This window comes from Cheilinus undulatus, linkage group 20, assembly GCF_018320785.1.
Source record: "Cheilinus undulatus linkage group 20, ASM1832078v1, whole genome shotgun sequence".
Classification (NCBI taxonomy): domain Eukaryota; kingdom Metazoa; phylum Chordata; class Actinopteri; order Labriformes; family Labridae; genus Cheilinus; species Cheilinus undulatus.
This window is the reverse complement of record NC_054884.1, coordinates 5,572,321-5,584,676: the sequence shown is the minus strand read 5'-3', so window position 1 is coordinate 5,584,676 and position 12,356 is coordinate 5,572,321. Positions and strand designations below refer to the sequence as shown.

Here is a 12,356-nt window from a genome sequence, read left to right as displayed (position 1 = left end):
AGCCTGTTTATTTCCCTTTAAAATGGAGCCACGTTCGTAAGGAACATGCATTTGAGGGATGAGCAGCAGAGCTGAGTATGTGGGTTGCACCCATGAAAAATTTGTCGAATCTCCTCTGCTGGTGCCAAACAGCTTATTCTGCCACTGATTCCTGCTGGCAGGCCATTCCATCCTCTCCAGTCCCAAATTCTGGAGGCAGTCTCTGATAAACCCCGCTCTGTGGATGCAGCTCGTTTCGACACAAAGGGGGTTTTAGACATGCAAAAATCCAATACTGGAGTACTTTTTCAGAAACAAACTTCACAGGCATGACCAATATAAACTTGTCTTAAAGGTTAAAACATGTGACCTTTAAGTTTGCAATATCTAAATCTGACTTTTCTTTGCAGAGGACATCAGTTTTATCATGACAAAGCATGAAACAGCATTTAAACTCCCAGTGACTTGCATAAAAATATGTCATTGACTTACATATTTCATATGCATTTGGCTGAAGGTAAGAAAGCCTCACATACACATGAATCTGTTTAATCTATCTTAATTGTTCTGTGCATGGGTCTATTTTTACTCCAATCAAGTGTAACAAAGGAGTGCAGAAAAAAAAAAAACATTAATGTGCTTATCAATACTTGAGCTCCACCTCTCATTAGAGCTGTCAATGAATGACAGCCAGGTTCTCCATCATCAGCAAAGCAACCATAACTTAGAGCTGTGGCTATTTATAGCTCTTATTAAAACATAAGGCATCATCACAGTGATGATTCAATCAGGGGTATTAAACACTGTCAGGGTGATTAATCTATTGAGCTCATAGAGAAACAGACCTTACAAAGTGGTGCACAATTAAGGGTTGAATGAAAAGATCAATAATTAGAGAGGCTGCAGTGTCAGTGACAAGTATGAAAGTTTTTACATGTTTCCTCATCCATGGATGTTGTGTCTTTAATTTTAAATTACTGTTACATTATTCCCAAGGTGAATGGGGTCAAACTGTAACTGTAAACCTCCCTCATTCACAGCATGATGTGACTCACTCAGATGATAGAAATATTTTTTAACTTTACACCAATCTTGCCAGATTTCAACCCATTTTCATCACTTTTTTCCCACCAAGTTTGCCAACGTTAACACATTTTTGCCACTTAAAACCCATTTTTTGTCAGTTTTAAACCATTTTCACTATGTGTTTTCAGCCTTTTTTGCCACTTCTAAACAAAAGCTTGCCACTCTCCATCTATTGTTGGCTTTGTTGACACATTATTACCACTATTAACCCCTCTTTTTACACCACATTTCACAATTTAATATACCCATTTCTGCCCATTTCTGCCTCAAATAACCCTGATTTGCCAGTTTATATCAAATTTTCACCAAATTTCCACCTATTTTTGCTATGTTAATGCCAGTTTTCCAGTTTTCAGCACTTCTAACCCATTTCTGCTGCTCTAAATATCAAATTTCACCACCTTTCCCAGCATGTTTTGCCATTATTAACCCATTTTAGCTATTTTTAATGTATTTCAATTCTTTTTTAACAAAGGATTAACATTTTAAGAGGGCTACTTACTGCACAAATGAATTAAAAAAAGATATTTGTTTCTTTGATAAGAGTGGTTATGATTCAGGCAGCCTTGTCTTCACATGTCTGTTCTTGAACTGTGTTCAACCACCTCCAAGTAGACTGGGGGTCCCCGGTGTCTGACACCTGTATTTGGGGGTCGCGGGCTGAAAAGGTTGAGAACCCCTGCTCTAATTAGATCATGTGAAGTCATGTGTATCCTCTAGGCCTTACTTTGTTGGTAATATATAGGTACATGCCAGATAAATCTACTGTAACTTCATGTCTGCTGACAAATGTCTGCTTCTGCTTTGGTTTTGGAAGAGTGCTCCTCTTCTTTCTCTCCTCCATCCTCTTTTCTGTCTGATGTCTGTGGTGGCCATCAATATTAATCGCCCCCTAAAGCAGCAAGTTTCTGGCATGTTTACGCAGGCTGGCCCTGAGCGCTGCATTAGGAAGAAGACTGCAGACTGTCTGAGCGCTGATGTGGATGCGACAGGCTGATTGGTTTACCTTGCAAACATGCAACATGCATGCAAAGATTATGTTACTTGTGCATGCTGTGTTACTCTCTCTGTATGTTTGCTTCATTACTCTTCTTTAATTTCTTTGTATTTATTTCCTTTTTTAGATTAAACGACAGAAGTTTTACTTTTGGAGAAATACGCCTCAACATCTGTGCGTGTCTGTTAAATTTGCATGTCTCCATCTGATGGGTCTCCCTGGCTCTCAGCCCCAGTCTTCATTAGTTGTCTCTGTCAACCAGGAACAATAAAGCCGTGGTGATGGGAGTGTACGGGACTCAGACGGTGTCACAGCGGCAAGATCTACAAACACAAATGCAAATTTTTGCACAATAGTCATTGCTATTAGTTTTTCTGTGACTTTAGAGAATACTCAGCTTTGTTTACATTTCACCGCTGTCTCAATACATCCTCTCTTCTCATGAAATCAAGAGATTGGCTACTGATTTATTAGACTGGTTCGATGTTTTACCCTTTATTTCATTTTGTAAATCATTGATAGTCAATATAATTCAGCTGTTTTGCAAAAAAAAATACAACACAGGCTCTTTAATTTCATTACAGTTATTTAAAAACATGTAATGTAAAATAAGTGACTACATAAATATTCACCCCTTTCAAGTCAGTATCTAGCAGATGCACATCTGGCCACTGCAGTTTTACTCCATTCTTCTGTGCAAAACTTCTTAAGCTCTGTCAGGTTGCATGGGGATCAGGCATGACCAGCCCTTTTCAAGTCCAGACACAAATTCTCTATTGGATTGAGGTCTGGGTTTTGACTCGGCCGCTCCAGAACATTCTCCCTGTTGTCCTTACACCATTTCTGAGTAGCTTTCACTGTATCCTCCAGGTCATTGTGTTTTGCTGCATTTATTTGCCCTCTATGTTTACAAGCCTTCCAACACTGGTTGCTGAGAAGCATCCCCACAGCATGATGCTGCCACTACCATTCTTCACAGTGGGGATGGTGTGTTTTATGGTCATTTTGGTCTCCTCAGACCAAAGAACTTTCTCCCACTTGAACATGGAGTCTCCCTCATGCTTCTTGGCGAACTCTAGTTCAGATTTAATCTGGAGTAGCTGTCTGTTCATGCTTTGTGTTTTGTGTTCTCGTTTTGTGTCCGAGTGAGTGCTCGGTTTTTGAGTGGATCTTTATTCGTTTTCTATTTTTGCTCAAGTCCTCTGTTTGTCCGTACAGCTTTGTTCATCCCGTGTGCTTGTGAGTGAGTGTGCTGTGTGTCATGTGTGGATCTTTATTCATTTTCCAACATGGTGGTAGCCAGTTGGTCAATGGAGTGAAACAAGAGGCTCTGATTGGTTCTTCAGCCTTTCAAATATGGCTGCCTTCACTTGACTAGACGCCATCTTTTGCAGCAGCCCCATTGTTGTTTCCCAGCCTCCAAACTTTGGCTTGTGTTTTTTAAGAAACTCTGATTTTGAATAATAATTCAGAAAACTGTGAATCTTGTTGAATAGTAGTCCTTTCAGCTGCTTTTTTTTTTTTTTTTTTGGTAACTGTGTTCTTTGGCTTATCCTTCGTTTTGAGTGCTGTGCTCACCTCTTTCAATTGTATGCAGTCTTTTGTACATTTTGAACTCTGAACCTGCTTCTTAGTTTTGGGGACAGGATTGAACATTTTCCCACTATGTATTGTCATGTGCCGTCCCTCTAGACGGGTGCATGATACTTTCTCTGCCACTCTCCAATAAAGCTTTGACTGGTGAAGAACCCGGCCAACAGTTGTTGTCTGCAGAGTCTCTCTCATCTCAGCTGCTGAAGCTTGAAACTCCTTCAGAGTAGTCATAGGTGTCTTGGTGGTGTTGAACCGTATTTTGCAAGTTCTGGAGGAAACAGGAAGTTAGAGAAACTCTGGGCCACTGCTGATTGGATGATGGTGTGATATCTTTTTCTTTGACGTTGACTGATCTCTACTGATTGGCTGAGAAAATTCATACTGGTTCTACTGTTCCACAGAGGGTTGGTGGGCTGGGAAGGAAGGCAACTGAAATGATCATATACGGTTCCTTGCACCATTCCTGTAAATGTTAACAAATTCACATGAACAACCACATGAATTCATTATAAAGCTATGTAGACTGACCAACCACTTAACCAGCTATAACACCACGTGATTTCTGATTGGTAACAGTAGAGGATTGGCTGGGTGGGGTTGTCTGGAGGGTCTCAGCCCAGCACAGAGCTCAGGTAATGGTTTGTAGGGGTGGAGAAGCGCCTCGGGCTACTTTGGAAAATAGCTGTAGCAAATGATCAATATTAGACACACACCCTCGGTGCCTCAGTGCTAACATGTCTGAGCTGATATGTACGTCTGAGTGTGTTGATGTTGGTTTTGTAATTACCCTGCAGTGAACAAACTGTTGGTTTTTTTCTGTCTAATCCTCAGACACATATATTTACAGCTGTGGGTAAATTATCCAACAGGCCGTCTGTTCCTTCTCGCCATCTTTAGCGATGTTGTTTAAAGTATCAGAGGTCAGAGCGTGTAAATGTTTCATACTGTCTGAGTCATAGTTTAGCTTTAAACAGAAAACAGTCGGACTCTGAGTTGATGGTGTGTGTTTTGGGGCTAGAGGTGTAGAAAGAAAAATAAAACTAGATGTGATGCAGGTGTTGAAGAGCTGTCTCACCATGAAATGAAGGATACTCATGTTATTGATCAGGCTGATCAAAGTCACTGTTTGTCCTGGGACTTATAAGAAAGTTATAAAATATAATCTTACACACCACCCACTGAAAGCTGTTTTGAAAGTCTTTTTAGAAGAATTAAAAGACGGTACACGGACAAAAGAAAGTCCCTTTGGATGGTGGTTATGGTGGTTTGTTGGTCGAGCAAATTGGCTTCACAAACACCTAACAATACCAGCAACTTTGCTCCATTCTTCTTTGTAAAACTCTGTCAGATTGCACAGGGATCAGAACAGCCTTTCCAAGCCCAGCCACATATTCTCGATTTAATGGCTGTATGCTCGGCGTCATCTTGCTGCAAAATAAATCTCCTCCTGAGAAGCAGTTCTCTTGCAGGATGAATTAGACTGTCCTCTAGGATTTTTCTATATTTTGCTACATTCATTTTACCCTCTACCTTTACTAGCCTTCCAGGGCTGGCTGCTTAGAAACATCCCCACAGCATGATGCTGCCATTGTGTTGTACTTAAGACTACACTATTCAAGACCAAGACTTGCCCAAGACCAGAGTGCACCAATAGAAGACAAGACCATGACATTTGGGGGCCAAGACCGAGTCAAGACCAAGACCATAAAAATCAATCAAAAAAAAAAAAAAACATGAAAAAGTTGAACAGTAAAAGAGCATTCTCTCCTTCATTTTAGTTTTCTTTTAAATAAATGTGACAGATAAAAACAAGGTGTCTGCAACTCTTTCAAAGCACAACGTACAAAAATCTCAAATCTTAACCAATTTGTTTAACTAGCTTCTCATTAAAAAACTAGAAAAGCACTCAGAGAGTGCAGACCTCCGCCATTAGCCCTATCTGCCAATAGTAAAGACTTCTTTAAAAACATTCCTGGATCCAGACGGTGATCCAGATCACTCCCAAAATCTAATTCGCCCACTACTCCCTCCCCGGTGGGATGGAGACACGGTGAGGAAAAGCATTGGCTTCGCTACATGTGGACTGTCATGGTGGAAGCACCCATGGTCTCACCGGACGACTGGAAGTCATGGCAGAGGGTGAATATTCCTCTATTCCTCCCAGCATTGTGAGTATTCTCGCTACAGTTTGCTGTCTTTCTCTCTGTTATGCTCTGACACGTCTCCTCGACCAGGCGTGTGTCTTTGAAACTCTATTTTAAATATCTGAAAATGAGATTTTTATCTAGATTTGTCTGGTAAAGTGTTATTGGTATTTCTGATGAGAAATAAGATGGGCTGATATCTGAGTTTTTGCTAGTGTAGCTATTTGTTGTTTTAGTGCTTTTCAGTACTTTTCAGTGCTGGTCTTGACCAGTCTTGATGAAAAATCAAAAAATGTGGTCAGCCTCAAGTACTATAATACTAGCCAATGTCACAGTGGGGGTGGTGTGTTTGTGGTGATGTGCAGTATTCGGTGTGTATTATCCAATGGCCAAAAGGCAACATTTTGGTCTCACTGGACCAAAGAACTTTCCTCCCACTTTCCCATGGAGTCTCCCACATGCCTTTTGGTGAACTCTAGTCCAGACTTAATCTGACCTTTCTTCAACAGTGTCTTTCTCTTTGCCACTCTCCCATAAAGCTTTGACTGGTGAAGAACCCAGCCAACAGTTGTTGTCTGCAGAGTCTCTCCCATCTCAGCTGCTGAAGCTTGGAACTCCTACAGAGTAGTCATAGGTGTCTTGGTGGCCTCTCTCACTAGTCTCCTTCTTGCACGCTCACTCAGTTTGTGAGGATGACCTGATCGAGGTAGATTTACACATGTGCCATATTCCTTCCATTCCTTGATGATGGATTTAACTGAACTCTTGGGGATTTTCGGTACCGTGAAATTTTCTTTTTCTTGTAACTTTTCAATCACCTTTTTTCTGAGGTTTCTTGGAGTGATCTTTTGACTTAATGGTGTAATGGTAGCCATGAACACTGATTAACCAGTGACTGGACTGTCCAGACTCAGATGTCTTTATGCTACAATCACTTAAAAGACATTGACAAATGTTGGGACACAATACAGATGCACCCAAAGAACACAGAAAACCCATGAAAGGAATATGGAAGAAGATGATCAAACAGAAAACACAAATCAAACTCTAATCTAAATAATAAGACAGAGCTGGAGGTCTGAGAGATTCATCTTTAGATGCCTTAGGCCACTGACCATCTGTAGTATCTGACAACTTACTTTGTTAGCTCCAGAAATGACATATCAATAACTGGACATTTTTCAATTCCTGATGTCATCAGTGCTCGCATGGCTTGACTTGAAGTTACATAAAGATATGCAATCCCAGCATCTGAGAGAGAGAGATGGTGTCTGTGTGGTAAAGAGAGAGAGAGCATCATACATGTGTCGGGTGTACAAATGGAGCAGGAGTCCATCAGACATCAGGCATGGCGCTCCACTGAGCCAAAGGGAAATAAACTCAATGAGGGAAAGACAGAGGATATAGAAAGAGAGAGAGAGAGAGATGTGGATGATGCAGAGAGATGGATGGAGGGATGGAGTGAGAGAGGGATGGATAGTATGATTTAGCTGATAGGAGAAATCATTTACCAGCGCAATTTGTCGACAAGGATCTGGGGATGTCTCAGTGTGTCAGCGCCTCAGTCACTGTGATGGATGATGGAAGTTCACTGACTCTAACACTCCCTCTCTTTCTCTCTCTGCCGCTGGCTCCCTCTTACTGTCTTCCTCCCTCCCTCTGCCTTTTTTTCCTGCTCACTTTTTTTTTTTTTTTGCCTGAAACCCCAGCAGGGCAAAACCCGTCTCCAGCTCAGTGTGAGCACGGCTGTGAGTGTGCATACATACGGGGAGATGTATCACACATCAGCTCATGATTTAGGCATATTAAAAGGAAAACTTCCAGGTAAAGCACTTTCCCTGCAGCTCTCATTTCCCTCACTCTGCTGCCATTATTTAACTTGACTGTTCATGGCTGGCTGCTGGTGTGTGTTTTTGTGTTAGTGTGTGTATTGACCAGGTGGGGCCATATATCAGCTCAGGTCTTTATTGATGCTGCGAGGCAGGGAGGCCTATCGATGAGGCTTCTTGTTTTAGTGAACCAAGACTCGCCCCGGGCCACGGCTCCACCCAGCATGGACGGAGATTAGACTGAATAAGGGAAAACAGAACTGCAGCGGTATAACGGAGTGAAAAACATAAGCTGTATAAAGTTCTGATCTCTGCTCAGGCTGGAAGAAACCTTGGTGTATAACCTTGATCAACATTACAGAGATGGACTCACTGATTTGCTGCAATAAGCAAAGTATGACTTCTTCAAGAACAACACTGGCTTCCTTAACAAACATCCATAAATGTTGCTCCTTCGTATAGTTTGTAAACTACAAACATGGCAACTCTTAATATTTAAAGGGAGATTATCACAATGTTAAATCTGAGGTTTGTGCTTGTATAAAGGTTTTTTGTCATCTAAATACTAAACACACTTTTTGCTTTTTGCACACTTAGCCATTCACAGCATACCACATGCAGAAGTTAAATGCTATCTACGGTCTCCATCGTCTCATCATATTTTTCTGCATCTCCCATATTATGTTTTCTGTATCTCCTTCTTCTCTTGTCCTTAATCTCCCTCTTCTCTTTTTTCTGGATCTCCCTCCTCTCTTTCTGCATCTTCCTCCCTTCTTTTTCTACATCATCCTCCTTTCTCTTTCTGCATCTTCCTCCTCTCTTTTGCACATCTTCCTCCTCTCTCTCTCTGAATCTTCCTCCTCTTCCTTTCTGCATCTTCCTCTTTTCGTTTTCATGTACCCCCTCTTCTTTTTTCTGCATCTTTCTCCTCTCTCTTTCTACATTTTCCTCCATTTTCTCTCTGCATCTTCTTCCTCTTTCTTTTTCTTTCTACATCTTTCTCCTCTTTCTTCCTGCATCTCCCCCCTCTCTTTTTTCACATCTTCATATCAACATAGATTTTGTTTCACTGATTAGCCCTACAAAAGGCCTACGCATGCCTTTCTTATCAAAAAACCTTTGTATAAACTACATAATAATTGCTTCATCATGGTTTTAGTCAATATTTGCAAATCTAATTTTGGCAGCCTCAGAGCAGACAAAGCCTTAGGCCCCCAGTAAGATCTTTGGTGCCCCTCCTAGGGGGTCCCGGACCCCAGTTTGGGTACCAATGGCTTAAAATGCTTAGAGAAAATTAATGACTTAAAGTCAGAGCTAAAATAATGGTTGGACATAATTCTTTTTTTTTAATATATATATTTCTTTATTTTACATTGACATTGTATTATGCCATAGGTGTTGATGAGTATATGTTTTATGCCATCATGATTCAAATTTTTATTCATGACTGAAGGGGACATATTTTGAAAAAATACCTTTTTCAGGCTTATCTAACAAAAATATGTGCCCCTGGATTGTCCACAATCCCCTCAGCTAGAAAAATCCCCCCCTTCCACCTTTCAGAAAATGTGTGTTGAAACAAGCTGTTCTCAGATTTTCCCCTCATGATGTCATGTGGGGAGCTATCTCCGCCCCCGGGCTCGGTTGGCCCTGCCCACTTGGAAAAAAGTTCAGCCCTTCACTCCTGATCAGGGAGGATCAGGAGTGCCACATCCATTAAGCCACATCCATTTCCTGAGAGGGGTGGAGTCTGGGGCGGAGTCAGACAGCTCATTAATATTTAAAGCCACAGACACAGAAACAGCTCATTCTGAGCAGGGTAACAGAGGGGTTTTAGACATACAAAAAATCCAATACTGGAGTGTTTTTTCAGCAAAAAACTTCACAGACATGTTTTGGGGGCCTCTGAGATCAATATAAACTTGTCTTAAAAGGCTAAAATATGTGACCTTTAATCTCAGGATTTCTGTTGTTAATCGTAATTAATCGCACCCTTTTAGTTGCTTTTACACTGTTTGTTTTGCATCACTTTAACTGACTTCCTGTTTGGATACAGAGCTGCTTTTATAGGTAGATCAAAGACTGTAACATGAACTCAACCACGGAAAAAGGAACTTGTTATGGACTGAAAAGTTAATAAGTGATCAGTTAAAAGAAAAATGCATGTTAATACAAGGTCAGGTGACCTTTGGCCTGTCCACTGAGTTTTTTAAAGTAAGATGAGACATTGAGGCGTAGCGGTGGATTTATTTTACATCACTGTGGCTGCAGGGAGACGCTGATGTGACTTTACTAAAGTTGGCTGAGGGGAAAACATGGCATATGATTAATCATGACTTTAAAAAATTATTTCACTAATTGTTGATTGCAATTAATTGTGATTAACGTGATTAATCAAGACATCACTAAAAGATATTTGATGCTTTCGTACATAAATCCCTGGTTAACTGTTCCTCAAACTTTGATTCCTTCAAAGTTGTTGACTTGGGTGAAGTCAAAGTACTTGGACTTATCATTAACCCTTTGACTCTAGGTTATATGACCTGTTAAAGGTGTTTTCAAAGACTCCTTGAGCTATGAGTCTATTAAAAACAAAATCAGAGTAGGTTTAAATATCCTTAAAGCTTAAAAAGAGTGTACAGTAAATCTGGGTTTGAGCTTTTAGGACATCAACACAGCTTTTTAAAAAGGAATCACTCACTTCTAATCTAACAAAGTTCTATTCCATTAATGATGACTTGTTTTCTGCAGCAGATTTATATTTTTCTAAATTTATATGTGAAGTGACACTAAGTCAACTCTAAATTAAGCATAAAGCTCCTCCGCCCGGGGGTTGGACGGTGACTCCCTGCCAGAAACGATGCAAGCCATCGGCAAACTGCTTTGTTATGCTTTACACCATCAATCTCCATGCACAAGAATCGCCAACTTCAATACCTCTATCGGAAACAGCTAAGGTCACAGCCTCAAAAAGTTGCATCGATTGATTTTTACATTTTTAAAACCATTTTCCGTCAAGTTTTTGGAGCGGTGAGGAAGAAGAGCGGGGCGTTAATATGTCAGACGGATTCATCATCATCCTCCAGAGGAGGCGATTATCTGACAGGCATGTAGATGAGAGGAAGAGTCCAGACAGGGGTGAAAGAGCACAATACTCACCTTTAAGGGGTGAGGAGGGGAGTTCGAGGCAAGTGAGGAAGACAGGAGGGATAGAGAAGATGAGGAAATGCCAACTTTTATTAGAAATTTCAAAACAGAGGTTGTCATCAAAGGACTATCAGTTAATTGATCTTAGTAATCTCCCTAAGATGTGTAATTTGCATCACTTTGCTCTCCGTGTTTGTCATTCCCTGAGCGTACGTGTTATGATCTGCAGACTTGTGTTCAACAAAGAATACACACTTTCTCACACAAAAGGCAGCGTGTTATATTTCTACTTCATTTGATTATCTCATTTCCAGTTTATTGATGGACAGACGGCCAGTTTGATGATTTTCAGTGTCATCTCCAAGTCTCGTCAATGTTCAGATTTTATGACCATCCATGGCTGACTAAAAAAGAGAGATAAACAGATTAACTCTCCCTCCTCCTCCTTTACTCTCATGCTGTCACTCCTCCACTCCATCTCATGTCCCCACGTAAAACATCTCTGTCAGATTTAACAGCCAATCATGTCCTCGCCCTCCTCTCCAATAAAATCCAGAGACATAAAACAGCAGATTCACGACTAAAACTGTCCACACAAACACAGAAAAATGCACTTCTGATGTCTGATAAATCTGTCCCTCTCTGCTTCTGCAGGGCAACCAAGAGGCCCCAGCTCCCCCTGAAGCCATGGCCCAACCTTTCCCACCGGCCCAGTACCCTCCTCCCCCACAGAACGGGATCCCAGCCGAGTACGCCACGCCCCACGCCCACCCGCCGGCCGACTACACGGGACCAAGCACGGTGGCCGAGCACGCCCTGACGCTGTACACGCCGACACACACGCAGAGCGAACAGCCGGGAAACGACAGCAACACCAACGCCCTCACAGCCAACACAGTAACGGTGAGTCTGCATCAGCACCGGTATTCCTGTGTCTCTCATAGAACATACACACGAGCTTTGCTGATACACAGTCAAGCTCAACCAGTCACTATTATTAGGCACATGTTGACCAACTGACAAGCCCAGTATGGTTCTAAAGAAAATTTTGCACATATTTATTGGGTTGGTTTCTAAATTTGCTAGCTAAAGTACTGAAGCTTTAATTTGGTGTAAAGATGCAGTAGCAGCTGAATGAAAGTTGTGCCTTTCATCAGGTTTCTACTGATTTTGATGTGCATGTTGCACAGACTGCTTGGGATCTCTTCAGTGATTTTCATCTGTTGGAATGTAACATTTTGAGTGCGATGTTGGCACCAAAAGTCATGCCCATACTGGAGAAATTATATGTGCTTTCACACCTATGTCAGTCGTTCATTCAGTCTTTCCTTTTCCTGTCTATACGTGAAGCGAGAATACAACTAGTAAGGGTAAGAAGGCTGAGGTGTAGAGCGGACTAGGCTCAAAAGCTGGTGTATATACAGAAGCAAAACTGTTTAAATATGAGGAAATGGCCCGTCAATTTACTTGGACGGTTGTCAGTATACCTGGGTTATACGGGTATAGCCTATGTGAGGGAAACACTGCAATGAGCTTAGACTGATGAGTTCCTAAGCAAATTTGGTAGAAATAGAGCCTACG

The 12,356-nt window shown here is 41.3% G+C and overlaps 1 protein-coding gene across 1 annotated transcript in view; it reads left to right on the top strand.

Moving 5' to 3' along the window:
* Positions 1–12,356, top strand: part of LOC121528491 (RNA binding protein fox-1 homolog 3-like) — a 464,058-nt gene that overhangs the window by 356,163 nt on the left and 95,539 nt on the right. Inside the window, exon 3 of the mRNA XM_041815974.1 lies at positions 11,430–11,677. Coding sequence (XP_041671908.1) covers positions 11,430–11,677 — 248 coding nt within the window. The remainder of the gene's footprint in view (positions 1–11,429; positions 11,678–12,356) is intronic.